The following is a 17,906-nucleotide window of genomic DNA, read 5'->3' as shown; positions in this document are numbered from 1 at the left end:
GTGCAGAAAGCACTCAAGGACTCGATATGCCTAGTCCTCATTGCTCCAGCATGGCCCAGACAAGTGTAGTTCTCTTACCTCCTCAGGTTGTTGATCAGCCCTCTGATCCCTCTGGAATCCAATCCAATGTTGCTAACTCAAGAGGAGGGTCATCTATGTCATCTGAATCTTCTCTCTCTCAGCATGATGGCATGGATGTTGAGTGCTCGCTAATCTCTTTGCTGTCATTATCCAAGGAAGTTGAGGGTATTGTAATTTCTGCTGGAAGCCTTCAACTAAAGAACTTACAGTTTTAAATATAAAAGATTTTCATCTTGGTGTTGAGCAAGCTCCGTGGACCCATTTGACTGTGAACCAAAGGAATTGCTTCAGTATTTATTCTCCTTCTCTTCCTCGGGTCTCAGTACATCATTGAGACCCAAGATCAAAGTGCATTTTGTTGCTATTTTGGATTATCTATACATCCTTTAATGTCAAAGTTCATGAAAGGTTTGTGGCATATAAGATCTCTGATCACCACACCACCAGTGCCATGGGATCTCAATGTTATAAATTTTATGCTTTTAATTGTTTCTTTTTTTACTGATGTTGTTTTATGTATTTGAACAGTATTTATTTATAATTTTAACATCTGTGGATATTTGTTGTGAGCTGCTTAGAACAATGGATAATGCAGCATATAAATATTTTAATAAGTAAATTGTATTGGCACAACTAATGAAACTGACTTACGAACTGTTAGTCGGCATCCTTAAAGTTCCTCACCTGGAAAGTAGTGTTCTAGTCGCAATTATATCGGCTTTAAGAGTCAATGAGCTTCAGGTATTGGTTCATTACTCACCATACATACAATTTTTCCAAAACAGAGTGGTGCTCTGTACTCACCTCAAGTTTCTGCCAAAAGTTGTATTGGCTTTTCATCTGAATTAAGCCATTATGTTGCCCATATTTCTTTCCAAGACCTCATGCACATGAAGGGGGAGAAGGCTGTACATTCATTGGACTGCAAAAGGGCATTGTCTTATTATCTGAAGAGGTCTCGACCATATTGTCAGGCTTCCCAGCTTTTCGCCTCTTATGATCCTATCATACTAGGTATAATGGTTGCAAAGCACACATTGTCCACTTGACTAGCACTGTATTACATGTTACTATGAACTGGCTGGCCTCCAGATCACAGACTATTAAGGCTCATCAAATAAGAACCATGGCTACGTCAGCGGCTCACCTAAGAGCCGTGTCCATTGAAGATATCTGCAAAGCTGCAATTTGGTTGCCCATTTACACCTTTATGTCCCATTACTGTCTGGACAAACTGTCAAGAAAGGACAGTAACTTTGAGCAAGCAGTTTTATGCATGTTGTTTACCCAGAAGCCCACTGCCCGGGGGGGGGGGGGGGAGGGTGTCCAGGTTGCTTTTTTAGTAAGTGTTCTGCCATGCAACCATCAATTTGGGATTTCCTGTGTGTCATGTCTAATTCACTCTTGCTTGCCAACAGAAGAAGCAAGTTTGCTTACCATGAACAGGTGAATTAGCCATAACAAATTTGCACTTCTCTCCTTGTAGAGTTGACCACCTAACTAAAGCTAAGCTCTATAATCAACTGAGGGGCTCAGAAGGCAGCCTCTTTGTAGGAACTGCCATGCATGCTCAGTAGAGCAAAAGCTCTGGGCTTTGAGAGAAGGGTCTTTTTGGCGCCGTCAGATGACGTCATCCACGTGTCATGACTAATTCGTCCCGCTGTCTATGGAGAATTCCAGTTCATGGTAAACAAACTTGTTTTATCCATACACAGGGTTGGCAATTATAAAAACAAAAAACCCTTTTAAAAATTGGTGGTCTTAATTCCCAGTTCATACATTCAGTGTGGTCAAATCAGGATTGGCTCTCTATAGGTGGCATTACTCCCCAGCCCAGATAGCACACTGACTTCCCACGGGCACTTCCTTGTGCTGGCGGCAATGTTCAAATAAGGGGACCTATATACATATATGATGGAGTTGCCCCAAAATTCAACAATTTAGGGAAGATTGTCAGAGGCTGGCAGAAGAGATTTGGGTAGTCAAAGTCCCTCTGCATATGGATATTTGGTTGCTAGGCATGCCATATCCGAGCCTCAGTTATGAGAGACAGTGTTTCTGGTGACAGCAGCTAGGATGGTGGTGGCAGCACGGTGGAAGAAGGTGGAGGCGCCAGGTAGAGCCCAAGTGTTACAGAAATTACATCAAGTACAGTATTTAGAGAAATGGACTGCCATAAGATGGGATAGTATGCTCAAGTACTATAAAATTTGGTTAGTATTGTCCAAGTATGAATGTTGGACACACACATAATTGGAATAATTATTAACCATGTTCTTACTTTGATGGGTTATGTCCTATAGTAAGTGAAATAATTTTTAGCTAATTTTCAATTCTATAGCGACAGGCCTGACAGACTAAAGGGGGAAATGGGAGAAGAAGGGGAGGGGGTAGGAGGAGAATTAAAAAATAATCAGGGTAAAGAATTATGAGCATTGTAGGATGCTGCAAAGGCACTGGAAATTATATTAGTGAGCAATTGTTCGATGGCAATGTATCCTATGTTTGCATGTTTATTATTGTTATTGTATCAATACCCTAATAAAAATGTTATTTAAAAAAAAATTAGGATTGGCTCAGCTTCTGCCTTTGATCTGGAGCTGGCTGACCCTTATTGTATGATTGTGAGATCGTCCCAGGTCATCTGGGACAGTCTGAGCCAATCTTGGTTTTGCCCCATTGCAATCATGTATTAAAAAATCTGGTTTCACCACTGCACGTCCATACAAACAATGACCTGAAACTGCCTAATAACTATAGTGGGAATCGACTTCTGTGCTACTCCAGGTTTCTTTGTAATACCATGGTGTTGACATTTTCATTGAAAAATCTTCTACCATTTAAAGGAGTTTGGCAATATGGAAGGCCCCATCCATATTTCAGTTGAGAACATTTATGTTTCTTGCTGCTTAGAAACAAGGAAACAAGTCGGGATGAATTTATTTTCTACTCCAAGAGGCTGATGCGATTACTAATCGAGCATGCCCTGTCCCTCCTACCCTTCCGGGTAAGTGACTCCATCGGGATCAGGCTGTGCCACTGACATCAGATGCCATGTGCACATATACATGCACTTCATATGCACACATTCCCTCTTTGTGAACGCAAAATACTCTGAAATGTTGCCTTATGTGTTTTCCATCAGAACTGCACTGTTCAGACACCTCAGGGACAAGATTATGAAGGAAGATCATACGATGGAAAAAGGGTAAGTAGAGTGACAGTTCTATGTAAATGAAGTGTGCAAAAAGGTGCTATACAAATGGACTGGATAAGGTGGTGTAACGTGAAACAAGGAGGTCCTAACAAACCTTCTCCCTTCATTACTCAATGACCCGCCAAATCACTCAGAGGCCAATGCAATAAGATTTGAGTAAAAAATGTATGCTAAACATAACTCCCAATGCAGTAAGCTTATAGTATGCTAACACATCAGGAGTGAGCTAACCCGATCACTGTGGACAAAAATGTGCATACAAAGCAATGTTCCCTGTACGTACCAGGATCAGTCCAGACACCTGGGTTGTGACTCCGCACCAGCAGATGGAGACAGAGCAAGACTTGTCGGGCACCCTCCATATAGTAAGGCACCACCCACAGCTCGTCAGTCTTTCTCTGTCTCCAGCAGATGGGGCAGGTTCACCCACAGGCTCTGATGATCCCTGGGTAGTGGATTAGCTAGTCAGGGTTGTTGGATTTGGTTTGTTTTTGGTTTGATTTGTTTGGATTGATTAGAAAAAAAAAAAAAAAGGAAACTTCCAAAGAAAAGTGGGAAAGCTTCGCTCGTCCTGAGAGCCTCCCAGGGGGGTTGTAAGGTCCTGAGGGGACCATCCCCCCCTGGTCGAGGCCGCTGCTGAGGGTTGAGGACCCGGCCTGTCTCTGGCAGCAGCGTCAGGGGTGACACCGGGGAGCCCGGTTCACTCACCCCCGCTGGACCGGACAGTTCAGGACCAAGATCAGCGACAGGTAGAAAGAAGGAAAAAAAAAAAGGATTTTGTTTTATTTCTTGCCGTTTTCGCTGTTGTGCCGTCTGCTTTGGTCTTCGCGTGGGGAGCGTTCCGTGCGGGAAAGCATAGGGCTGATTTCTTTGTCCTTGCTGTTTTCGTTCTCGGCTTCGGTGGTCCGGCCCAGGGCGGCGGCTCCGTGCGCAGGGGGTCACTCACCCCCGCAGGAGCAGGACAGCTTCAGCGCCCCGGCCAGCGGCTAAGTATTTAAAAAAAAAAAAAAAAAAGACTTGTTTTATTTTCTGGCGCGCCGTCTCTCTCTCTCTATCGCTCCGGTTTTTTTTTCTCGATCGGGGCTGCAGGGGGGAGTTGGGGACCGCGTTTTGGGGTGCGTTTTTTTCGGGGCTTCTCGTGGCGGGGCCGGGATGCCCAGGGGAACGGCCTGCCACGCGTGCCTTCCGCGAGGGCATCTGTAGTAATTGCGTGCCGGGGGGCGAAGGACCGTCGGGTGGCGGTCGGGGGGGCCGTTCTCGGGGGTCCCGGTCGCCGCCGCACGCCGTGCCAGCAGGGGCTGCCAGGGCCGATCCGTTCCCGCTTAGCGCGGGAACGGCGGCCATTTTGGAGTCCGTACGGGAGGCCGCGAGGAGAGCCCTGGGAAATGGCGGCCAGCCACCCCCTCTGTCTCCTCAGCGTCGGGATTCGGAGGGCGAGGTCCCGCGGGCCCAGGGATCAGATTTTCGGGTCTCGGGGGAGGACTCCTCCGAGTCAGAGGGGGCCTTTTCAGAGGATTTTGCGTTACTTTTCAAAAAAAAAAAAAAGCGAAATACAAGCGGTCCAGGCGGAAGACACAGAAAGTCTCAGGGGGCAGGGAGGGTCGCTCCCACCCCCCGAAGAGGTCGGCCCGGCAGGCAGGCAGAAGGGGCGGGTCCGCCCCGGGTGAAGAGACCGGCTCGAGGAGACGCTCGGGAGTCCGATTCGGAGTCTACCCCCTCGGAGGAGGAGGGGGCGGTCTCGGAGACCGCGGAAGGGCCCGAGGGGCCTGATGATCCCAGTCCAGCCCAGCCGGGCGCAGGAAAAGGAGCGCACGCAGCGGATGGGGATGATCCCAAGGTCGTGCGGCTCTTCAAACGGGGTGAGCTCTCCCCCCTTCTCCCGGCGATCCTCGAGGAGCTGGGGGTGGAGCCCCCGCCGGTGGAGACCCGTCAGGGGGCGAATATGGATCCGGTGCTGTTAGGCCTCGCTGGGCCCACGATGGTTTTCCCGTTCCATTTTTCTGCTTCAGACATCTTGTTCCGGGAATGGATACCCCGCGATGCAGGACCTTCTGAGGACTTTCGGCTAGAGCCATGGTCTCCTTTGGCTCCGCAATTGGGCGGCGGATGGATCTTCCAAGGCGCACCTGGGCTCGCTCCTTTTTAAGAGGAAGTTGTTATTTGGCAAACAACTGGACGACCGGATGCAGTCCCTTGGTGAAAACCGGGCGTTCAAGTTACCGGAGGACAGATACAGGGCTCGGACTTCGTTTTCTAATAGGTCCCGCTTTCGTGGGCCCAGAAGTCGCGGCCACAGAGATCGTCGGGGGCCCCGTATAGATCTGGTTCCTCTCGACAGTCGTCGTGTTCCCAGTCCTTTCGAGGAAGGAAGTTTGGACGGCAAGGCGGTTCCTCGTCGGGGACCGGTCCGAAGTCCGCCCAGTGAAATGCGGAGGGCCCCTTCCCCGCAGCTGGCTCCCTGGGTTACACCGGTGGTAGGAGCCAGGTTGACGCGTTTTTACGGGGAATGGGCCAGGATAACCACGGACCAGTGGGTCCTCAGCGTGATAAGACACAGTTACGAGTTAGATTTTGTTCGGGTCCCGGCGGACAAATTCCTGGTGTCCCCTTGCACGGGAGGCATCAAGCGTTTGGTGGTCCGGGATACACTGCGACGCCTCGAAGACCTGGGCGCGGTAGTTCCCGTGCCTCCGGGACAGGGACAGCGCCATCGGGGCCGGTATTCCATTTACTTCATAGTGCCAAAGAAGGACGGCGCGTTCCGACCCATTCTGGACCTCAAAGGGGTCAACAGATGTCTTTGCGTTTCTCGATTCAAAATGGAGACGATCGGCTCAGTAATGGCTTCGGTTCGACCAGGAGAATTCCTGGCGTCACTGGACCTGACGGCGGCTTACCTTCACATCGAAATTCGGCCGTGCCATCAGCGGTATCTACGGTTCTGTATCCTGGCCAGACACTATCAGTTCAAAGCTCTCCCCTTCGGACTCGCCCCGGCCCCAAGAACGTTTACGGAGGTAATGGTGGTGGTGGCAGCTGAGCTGCGACAACAAGGGTTCTTGGTACACCCCTACTTGGACGATTGGCGGATCCGAGCCAAATCCGAACTACAGTGCCGACAGGCAGTCGACAGAGTCCTGCAGATCTTGCGGTCACTCAGATGGGGGAGTCAATCTCGCCGAAAGCCGGCTGGTTCCCACCCAAACCTGGAATACTTGGGAGCGCCGTTTTCGACACGAAGCAAGGCAGGTTGTTTTTGTCCAGGGAGCGGGTCTGCAAGATGCAGGGACAGGTGCGCCGGCTCTTGTCCCTTCGGATTCCGCAGGTGTGCGATTACCTGATGGTGTTGGGGTCGATGGCGCTGGCGCTAGTCCCCTGGGCGTTCGCTCATCTACGTCCGTTGCAATCCGCATTGCTCTCCCGCTGGCGGCCGGTGTCGGAGGAATTTTGCCTTCCCCTCCCGCTTACGGATCAGGCGACGTACAGTTTGCAGTGGTGGCTCAGCACCAACAATCTGACACGCGGAGTGTCCCTGCTCATGCCCACCTAGACGGTAGTCACCACGGCTGCCAGCTTCTCCGGCTGGGGGGCGGTTTGCATGGGCCGCTCGGTGCAGGGACGGTGGTCCGAAGCTCAGTCACAGTGGTCCATCAACTGCCTGGAGACCAGAGCGGTCACGTTGGCGCTACAGTCGTTCCTACCAATGCTCCAAGGGACTTCGGTCAGAGTGTTGTCGGACAATGCGACCACAGTGGCGTATATCAATCGCCAGGGAGGTACGAGGAGCCGGGCGGTGGCGGAGCAGGCGTGGCTGCTCATGCTCTGGGCGGAAAGAACTCTAAGCAACATCGCGGCGTTCCACATCGCCGGAGTGGACAACGTCCAAGCGGTTTTCCTCAGTCGGCATTGATTAGACCCAGAGGAGTGGGAGCTGCCGGAAATGGCTTGCCGCCTAATTTGCAAAAGATGGGGAACGCCACACATGGCTTTGATGGCCACCGCTCAGAACGCCAGGGCTCCGCGATTCTTCATTCGACGGAGAGAACGAGGAGCCGAAGGAATAGATGCGCTGGTACTCCCTTGGCCCACGGACGTTCTCCTATGTGTGTTCCCTCCGTGGCATCTGATAGGCAGAGTCCTTCGTCGAATAGAGTCGCATCCGGCGGAGGTGATCATGGTGGCGCCGGAGTGGGCACGGCGGCCTTGGTTCGCGGACCTCTTGCAGTTGGCAGGGGAGGCTCCTCTCCGTTTCGGGGGGAAGCGGCTCTCCTGCGGCAAGGTCCCGTCTGTTTGGAGGACGCGGATCACGTCTGTCTCGCGGCCTGGGTTTTGAAAGGAAACGTTTAAAGACTAAGGGATGTTCGGATGCGGTGGTAGCCACCTTACTGGGTTCTAGGAAGCGGTCTACGTCTTTTGCCTACATCCGGGTCTGGGCGGTGTTTGAAGATTGGTGTAGATCGCTTGAGGGGAATCCGGTGTTACCATCCGTGCCGGATGTCCTCGCTTTTCTTCAGGCGGGGCTTGCTAAAGGGCTATCGTGTAGCACCCTTCGAGTACAGGTAGCGGCGCTTGGCTGCCTCAGAGGAAAGGTGCAAGGTAGGTCGCTGGCTCATCATCCAGACGTGGCGCGTTTTCCTTCGGGGAGCTAAGCTTTGCGGCCTCCGTTACGTCATCCTTGTCCTTCCTGGAATCTTAATTGGGTGCTCTCTGCTCGGTGCACGTCGCCTTTTGAGCCCATCAGGGGGGCGACTCTAAAAGACCTTACCCTCAAGACGGTTTTTTTCTTGTAGCAATCGCGTCGGCGAGACGAGTTTCCGAGTTGCAGGCGTTATCTTGTCGAGAGCCGTTTTTATGCTTCTCAGATTCTGGAGTCTTTCTGAGGTCGGTTCCTTCTTTCCTTCCGAAGGTGGTGTCTGCTTTTCATTTGAACCAGACAGTTGACTTGCCTGCTTTTCCTGAGGGGACGCGGGCTGATCCAGACGCCAAGGTGTTGAGGAATCTGGCTGTCCGCAGAGTTCTGCTCCGTTATCTCGAGGTACCGAATCCTTTTTTGGGTTTTGGCCCATCTGTTTGTATTGTTTTCGGGCCCAAAGCGGCGCTGCTTCTCGGGCCTCGATTGCTCGGTGGCTCCAGGAAGCTATTTCTTCTGCGTACCTATTGAAAGGTAAGCCTGTTCTGGGGGGCCTCCGAGCCCACTCGACGCGCGCTCAGGCCGCCTCGTGGGCGGAAGCTTCGCAAGTGTCGCCACAAGAGATTGGCAAGGCGGCAACTTGGAAGTCGTGGCATACTTTCGCTCGACTATCGGCTGGATGTTCAGGGCCTGCATTCTGGGGGTTTTCGGGGGGAGAGTTCTGCGAGCGGGACTCTCTGGTTCCCACCCTCAGTAGTTCAGCTCTGGTACATCCCAGGTGTCTGGATTGATCCTGGTACGTACAGGGAAAGGAAAATTAGTTTCTTACCTGATAATTTTCGTTCCTGTAGTACCAAGGATCAGTCCAGGCTCCCGCCCAAGTATTGCTTTCAGATTAAGAAGAGTCCGCTCGATTGGTCTTCAATTGTTTTGCAGTGTCTTGTCGGTTGGTCCTCTGGTTCTGGAAGTTCTGTTCCAGCTGGGGGTTTTTGGTTGCATCGGCCCTAGTGTGGGGCGGTATAGTTAGATAGTTTGGTTTCATTGCAGTTTTGCTTTGACATTCGTAAGACTGACGAGCTGTGGGTGGTGCCTTACTATATGGAGGGTGCCCGACAAGTCTTGCTCTGTCTCCATCTGCTGGTGCGGAGTCACAACCCAGGTGTCTGGACTGATCCTTGGTACTACAGGAACGAAAATTATCAGGTAAGAAACTAATTTTCCTTTTTATCTGCATAAACCATGAATTACCCCAGTTAACTGTTGAGCAGTTTGTTAATAGAAACCAAAAACATACTTTGAAATGTCTGTATACAAATGCTAGAAGTTTAAAAATTAAGATGGAAAAGTTACTGTATAGTACTGGATGAAGAAATAGATATAATTGGCCTCTCAAAGATCTGGTGGAAAGATAACCAATGGGACACTGATGCCAGGGTACAAATTATATCGAAATGATAGGATGGATCAAATTGGTAGAGGGGTGACACTATATATTAAAGAGAGCATTGAGTCAAACAGGATAAAAGTTCTACAGGAAACAATGCACTGTTGAATCTTTATGGATAGAAATTCCAGGTGAAAAGGAGAATAAATTAGTGCGGGGATATTACCGTCTACCTGACCAGAATGAACAAACAGACAATGAAATGCTAAAAGAAATTAGAGAAGCTAACAAAATCATCAGCACAGTAATAATGGGTGATTTCAATTACCCCAATATTGACTGGGTTAATGTTTTATATCAGGACATTTTAGAGAAGTAAAGTTCCTAGATGAAATAAATGACTGCTTCATGGAGCAGCTGGTACCAGAACCAACAAGAGGATGAAACTATTTTAGACCTTGTCCTTAGTGGAACACAGGATTTGGTGCGAGAGTGAACCATGTTGGAGCCATTTGAAAATAGTGATCACAACATGATCAAATTTGACTTAATAATTGGCGGGAGTGCACTAAAGAAATCTGCAGCAGCTTTTAACTTTCAAAAAGGTGACTGATAAAACGAGGAAAATGGTTAGGAAAAATTGAAAGAAGTAACTGCAAAAATTAAGAGTTTAGATCTGGCATGGATATTATTTAAAAATACCACCTTGGAAGCCCAGACCAGATATATTCCACTCATTAGAAAAGATGGAAGGAAGACTAAACGGCTACCAGCATGGTTAAAAGGTGAGGTGAGAGAGGCTATAATATCTAAAAGAATATCTTTCAAGAAATGGAAAAGGGATCAGAATAAAGAAAACAGGAAACAGCATAAGCACTAGCAAGACAGATGCAAAGTATTGATAAGGAAGGCAAAGAGAATTTGAAACAAAGCTTGCCGTGGAAGCAAAAACTCATAAAGCCTTTTTCAGTTACATTTGATATAAAAAGCCTGCAACGGAGTCTGTTGGACCATTAGATGATCAAGTGGTAAAAGGAGCACTTAGGGATGTCAAAGCCATAGCAGAGAGACTAAATTAATTCTTTGCTTCGGTATTCACTGAAGAAGATGTAAGAGAGATACCCATGAAAAATCTGGTTTTGTAGATGGATGAAGGGAAAAATAGGTTAGAGAGATATCCATGCCAGAAATACTATTCAAAAGTGCTGATTCAGAAGAAATGAAACAAATCTGTGAACCTGGAAGATGTACTAGGGCAAATTGACAAACTACAGAGTAGCAAATCACCTGGCCAGATGGTATACATCTCAGAGTGCTGAAAGAACTGAGAAATGATATTGCGGACCTGCTATTGGAAATTTGTAAACTATCATTAACATCATCTAATGTATCTGATGACTGGAGGGTTGCCAATGTAACACTGATTTTTAAAAAGGAATCAATGGGTGATCCTGGAAACTACAGACCAGTGCATCTGAAATCTGTGCCAGGCAAAATGGTAGAAACGATCATATAAAACAAAATTGCTGAACATATAGACAAGCATAGTTTAATGGATTTAGCCATGGGAAGTCTTGCCTCGCAAATTTGCTAATTTTTTTTGAGGACCTATATAAACATGTGATAAAGGTGAGCCAGTGATATAGTGTATCTGGATTTCCAGAAAGCATTTGACAAATTCCCTCATAAGAGATTTCTTAGGAAATTAAGAAGTCATAGGATAAGGGGCAGTGTTCTATTGTGGATTGCCAACTGGTTAAAAGATAGAAAACATAGACTAGGACTAAATGGTACATTTTCCAAACTGAGAAAGGTGGAGTGCCCCAGGGATCTGTTCCGGGGCCACTACTTTTTAATATATTTATAAACGACCTGAAAATGGGAATAATAAGTGAGGTGATTAAATTTGGCAATGACACAAAATTATTCAAGAGGATAGTGAGAAATCACAAGAATATGGTGAGAAATTGCAAGAGGGCCTTGCAAATCTGGAAGACTGGACATGCAAATGAATTCTAATGTGGACAAGTGCAAAGTCATGCACTTAGGGAAGAGTAACTCAAATTATAGCCTCATAATGCAAGGTTCAACATTAGGAGTCACCACTCAGGAAAAGGATCTAGGCGTCGTCATTGAAAATAATTGAAATCCTCTGCTCAGTGTGCAGCAGCAGCCAAGAAAGCAAATAGAATGCTAGGAATTGTTAGGAAAGACATGGAGAATAAAACAGAGAATATCATAATGTCTCTGTATCACTCCATGGTGCATCCTCATTTTGTGTTCATATATCATACACAAACAGAATGCTGGGGATTATTAGGAAAGGAATGGAGAATAAAACAGAGAATATCATAATGCCTCTGTATCACTCCATGATGCATCCTCATCTTGTGTTCATATTTCATACACAAACAGAATGCTGGGGATTATTAGGAAAGGAATGGAGAATAAAACAGAGAATATCCTAATGCCTCTGTATCACTCCATGGTGCATCCTCATCTTGTGTTCATATTTCATACACAAACAGAATGCTGGGGATTATTAGGAAAGGAATGGAGAATAAAACAGAGAATATCATAATGCCTCTGTATCACTCCATGGTGCATCCTCATCTTGTGTTCATATATCATACACAAACAGAATGCTGGGGATTATTAGGAAAGGAATGGAGAATAAAACAGAGAATATCCTAATGCCTCTGTATCACTCCATGGTGCATCCTCATCTTGTGTTCATATATCATACACAAACAGAATGCTGGGGATTATTAGGAAAGGAATGGAGAATAAAACAGAGAATATCCTAATGCCTCTGTATCACTCCATGGTGCATCCTCATCTTGTGTTCATATATCATACACAAACAGAATGCTGGGGATTATGAGGAAAGGAATGGAGAATAAAACAGAGAATATCATAATGTCTCTGTATCACTCCATGGTGCATCCTTATCTTGTGTTCATATATCATACACAAACAGAATGCTGGGGATTATTAGGAAAGGAATGGAGAATAAAACAGAGAATATAATAATGCCTCTGTATCACTCCATGGTGCATCCTCATCTTGTGTTCATATATCATACACAAACAGAATGCTGGGGATTATTAGGAAAGGAATGGAGAATAAAACAGAGAATATCATAATGCCTCTGTATCACTCCATGGTGCATCCTTATCTTGTGTTCATATATCATACACAAACAGAATGCTGGGGATTATTAGGAAAGGAATGGAGAATAAAACAGAGAATATCATAATGTCTCTGTATCACTCCATGGTGCGACCTCATTTTGTGTTCATATATCATACACAAACAGAATGCTGGGGATTATTAGGAAAGGAATGGAGAATAAAACAGAGAATATCCTAATGCCTCTGTATCACTCCATGGTGCATCCTCATCTTGTGTTCATATATCATACACAAACAGAATGCTGGAGATTATTAGGAAAGGAATGGAGAATAAAACAGAGAATATCCTAATGCCTCTGTATCACTCCATGGTGCATCCTCATCTTGTATTCATATATCATACACAAACAGAATGCTGGGGATTATTAGGAAAGGAATGGAGAATAAAACAGAGAATATCATAATGCCTCTGTATCACTCCATGGTGCATCCTCATCTTGTGTTCATATATCATACACAAACAGAATGCTGGGGATTATTAGGAAAGGAATGGAGAATAAAACAGAGAATATCATAATGCCTCTGTATCACTCCATGGTGTGACCTCATCTTGTCTTCATATATCATACACAAACAGAATGCTAGGGATTATTAGGAAAGGAATGGAAAATAAAACAGAGAATATCCTAATGCCTCTGTATCACTCCATGGTGCATCCTCATCTTGTGTTCATATATCATACACAAACAGAATGATGGGGATTATTAGGAAAGGAATGGTGAATAAAACAGAGAATATCATAATGCCTCTGTATCACTCCATGGTGTGACCTCATCTTGTGTTCATATATCATACACAAACAGAATGCTGGGGATTATTAGGAAAGGAATGGAGAATAAAACAGAGAATATCATAATGTCTCTGTATCGCTCCATGGTGCGACCTCATCTTGTGTTCATATATCATACACAAACAGAATGCTGGGGATTATTAGGAAAGGAATGGAGAATAAAACAGAGAATATCATAATGTCTCTGTATCACTCCATGGTGCATCCTCATCTTGTGTTCATATATCATACACAAACAGAATGCTGGGGATTATTAGGAAAGGAATGGAGAATAAAACAGAGAATATCATAATGTCTCTGTATCGCTCCATGGTGCGACCTCATCTTGTGTTCATATATCATACACAAACAGAATGCTGGGGATTATTAGGAAAGGAATGGAGAATAAAACAGAGAATATCATAATGTCTCTGTATCACTCCATGGTGCATCCTCATCTTGTGTTCATATATCATACACAAACAGAATGCTGGGGATTATTAGGAAAGGAATGGAGAATAAAACAGAGAATATCATAATGCCTCTGTATCACTCCATGGTGCATCCTCATCTTGTGTTCATATATCATACACAAACAGAATGCTGGGGATTATTAGGAAAGGAATGGAGAATAAAACAGAGAATATCATAATGTTTCTGTATCACTCCATGGTGCGACCTCATCTTGTGTTCATATATCATACACAAACAGAATGCTGGGGATTATTAGGAAAGGAATGGAGAATAAAACAGAGAATATCATAATGTCTCTGTATCGCTCCATGGTGCGACCTCATCTTGTGTTCATATATCATACACAAACAGAACGCTGGGGATTATTAGGAAAGGAATGGAGAATAAAACAGAGAATATCATAATGTCTCTGTATCACTCCATGGTGCATCCTCATCTTGTGTTCATATATCATACACAAACAGAATGCTGGGGATTATTAGGAAAGGAATGGAGAATAAAACAGAGAATATCATAATGTCTCTGTATCGCTCCATGGTGCGACCTCATCTTGTGTTCATATATCATACACAAACAGAATGCTGGGGATTATTAGGAAAGGAATGGAGAATAAAACAGAGAATATCATAATGTCTCTGTATCACTCCATGGTGCATCCTCATCTTGTGTTCATATATCATACACAAACAGAATGCTGGGGATTATTAGGAAAGGAATGGAGAATAAAACAGAGAATATCATAATGCCTCTGTATCACTCCATGGTGCATCCTCATCTTGTGTTCATATATCATACACAAACAGAATGCTGGGGATTATTAGGAAAGGAATGGAGAATAAAACAGAGAATATCATAATGTCTCTGTATCACTCCATGGTGCAACTTCATCTTGTGTTCATATATCATACACAAACAGAATGCTGGGGATTATTAGGAAAGGAATGGAGAATAAAACAGAGAATATCATAATGTCTCTGTATCACTCCATGGTGCAACTTCATCTTGTGTTCATATATCATACACAAACAGAATGCTGGGGATTATTAGGAAAGGAAAGGAGAATAAAACAGAGAATATCCTAATGCCTCTGTATCACTCCATGGTGCATCCTCATCTTGTGTTCATATATCATACACAAACAGAATGCTGGGGATTATTAGGAAAGGAATGGAGAATAAAACAGAGAATATCATAATGCCTCTGTATCACTCCATGGTGCATCCTCATCTTGTGTTCATATATCATACACAAACAGAATGCTGGGGATTATTAGGAAAGGAATGGAGAGTAAAACAGAGAATATCATAATGTCTCTGTATCACTCCATGGTGCATCCTCATCTTGTGTTCATATATCATACACAAACAGAATGCTGGGGATTATTAGGAAAGGAATGGAGAATAAAACAGAGAATATCATAATGCCTCTGTATCACTCCATGGTGTGACCTCATCTTGTGTTCATATATCATACACAAACAGAATGCTGGGGATTATTAGGAAAGGAATGGAGAATAAAACAGAGAATATCATAATGTCTCTGTATCACTCCATGGTGCATCCTCATCTTGTGTTCATATATCATACACAAACAGAATGCTGGGGATTATTAGGAAAGGAATGGAGAATAAAACAGAGAATATCCTAATGCCTCTGTATCACTCCATTATGCAAACACATCTTGAATATTGCATGCAGTTCTGGTCACCACATCTCAAGAAAGATAGAGCAGAATTAGGAAAGGTACAGAGAAGGGAGACCAAGATGATAAAGGGGATGGAACAGCTCCCCTTCAAAGAAAGGCTGAAGAGGTTAGGATTCTTCAGCTTGGAGAAGAGATGGCTGAGGGGGGATATGATAGAGGTTTATACAATAATTGGTGGAATGGAATGAGTAAACGTTAATCAGTTGTTTACTCTTTCCAAAACTACAAAGACCAGGGGAGACACAATGAAGTTACTGGTTAACACATTTAAAACTAATAAGAGAAAATATCTTTTTCACTCAACACATAATTAAGCTCTGGAATTCGTTGCCAGAGGATGTGGTGAAAGATATTAGTGCACCTATGTTTAAGAAAGGTTTGGACAACTTCCTGGAGGAAAAGTCCATTAACCATTATTAAGGTGGAGTTGCAGAAATCCAATTCTTAACCCTGGGATAAACAGCTTGGAATCTGTCTACCCCTTGAGAACCTGGTAGGTATTTCTGACCTGGATTGGCCACTGTTGGAAACAGAATACTGGACTTGATGGACCGTTGGTCTGAGCCAAATCTTATTTTCTTATGTTATCCTGTTTTTTGCTCAAAAAACATGATCTATTTGCACAAATTCTGAATCTGAGACCCCTGCATGACACACTTCAGCTTCATCCCCAAGGACTAATATTAGCCACAGGAACTTTACTTCAACTCTGAATTACATTTTGAACATTAAAAAGATATGAGTTAAGCTTATGCCCTGGACTCCAGAGATACAATGTATACAAAGGTTTTCTAAGGTGAACCCCAGAGATACAATGTATACAAAGGTTTTCTAAGGTGAACCCCAGAGATACAGTGTATACAAAGGTTTTCTAAGGTGAACCCCAGAGATACAATGTATACAAAGGTTTTCTAAGGTGAACCCCAGAGATACAATGTATACAAAGGTTTTCTAAGGTGTACCCCAGAGATACAATGTATACAAAGGTTTTCTAAGGTGAACCCCAGAGATAAATGTGAATCGGTTATTTACTCTTTCCATGAAGTTAGCAAGTAGCTCATCTAAAACAAATCAGAGAAAATTCTTTTTTCCTCAATGCACAATTAGGCTGTAGAATTCATTGCCAGAGGATATGGTAAAGGCAGTTAGTATAACTGGGTTTTTAAAAGGTTTGGATAAGTTCCTATAGCAGAAGTCCATAAACTGCTATTAATCAATAAGGATTAATAGCTTGGGATCTATTCATTTACTGTCTGGGTACTTGCCGGTACTTGTGACTTGGCCGCTGTTGGATACAGGAAGCTGGGCTTGATGGACCCTTGGTCTGACCCAGTATGGCATGTTCTTATGTTCTTATACAATGTATACAAAGGTTTTCTAAGGTGTACCCCAGAGATATAATGTATACAAAGGTTTTCTAAGGTGTACCCCAGAGATACAATGTATACAAAGGTTTTCTAAGGTGTACCCCAGAGATACAATGTATACAAAGGTTTTCTAAAGTGTACCCCAGAGATACAATGTATACAAAGGTTTTCTAAGGTGTACCCCAGAGATACAATGTATACAAAGGTTTTCTAAGGTGTACCCCAGAGATACAATGTATACAAAGGTTTTCTAAGGTGTACCCCAGAGATACAATGTATACAAAGGTTTTCTAAGGTGTACCCCAGAGATACAATGTATACAAAGGTTTTCTAAAGTGTACCCCAGAGATACAATGTATACAAAGGTTTTCTAAGGTGTACCCCAGAGATACAATGTATACAAAGGTTTTCTAAGGTGTACCCCAGAGATACAATGTATACAAAGGTTTTCTAAGGTGTACCCTAGAGATACAATGTATACAAAGGTTTTCTAAGGTGTACCCCAGAGATACAATGTATACAAAGGTTTTCTAAGGTGTACCCCAGAGATACAATGTATACAAAGGTTTTCTAAGGTGAACCCCAGAGATACAATGTATACAAAGGTTTTCTAAGGTGAACCCCAGAGATAAATGTGAATCTGTTATTTACTCTTTCCATGAAGTTAGCAAGTAGCTCATCTAAAACAAATCAGAGAAAATTCTTTTTTCCTCAATGCACAATTAGGCTGTAGAATTCATTGCCAGAGGATATGGTAAAGGCAGTTAGTATAACTGGGTTTTTAAAAGGTTTGGATAAGTTCCTATAGCAGAAGTCCATAAACTGCTATTAATCAATAAGGATTAATAGCTTGGGATCTATTCATTTACTGTCTGGGTACTTGCCGGTACTTGTGACTTGGCCGCTGTTGGATACAGGAAGCTGGGCTTGATGGACCCTTGGTCTGACCCAGTATGGCATGTTCTTATGTTCTTATGTTCTTATACAATGTATACAAAGGTTTTCTAAGGTGTACCCCAGAGATACAATGTATACAAAGGTTTTCTAAAGTGTACCCCAGAGATACAATGTATACAAAGGTTTTCT

General features: G+C 44.4%; 1 protein-coding gene across 2 annotated transcripts in view; it reads left to right on the top strand.

Annotated features, from left to right (window-relative positions):
- Positions 1-17,906, top strand: part of UCKL1 (uridine-cytidine kinase 1 like 1) — a 192,076-nt gene that overhangs the window by 156,026 nt on the left and 18,144 nt on the right. For both annotated transcript variants that reach the window (XM_029611033.1, XM_029611032.1), the window contains 2 exons: positions 2,995-3,088; positions 3,227-3,289. In XM_029611033.1, the coding sequence (XP_029466893.1) occupies positions 2,995-3,088; positions 3,227-3,289 (157 nt within the window). The remainder of the gene's footprint in view (positions 1-2,994; positions 3,089-3,226; positions 3,290-17,906) is intronic.

The sequence above is a fragment of the Rhinatrema bivittatum genome, chromosome 8 (assembly GCF_901001135.1).
Source record: "Rhinatrema bivittatum chromosome 8, aRhiBiv1.1, whole genome shotgun sequence".
Taxonomy (NCBI): domain Eukaryota; kingdom Metazoa; phylum Chordata; class Amphibia; order Gymnophiona; family Rhinatrematidae; genus Rhinatrema; species Rhinatrema bivittatum.
This window is presented reverse-complemented; position numbering and strand designations above follow the sequence as displayed.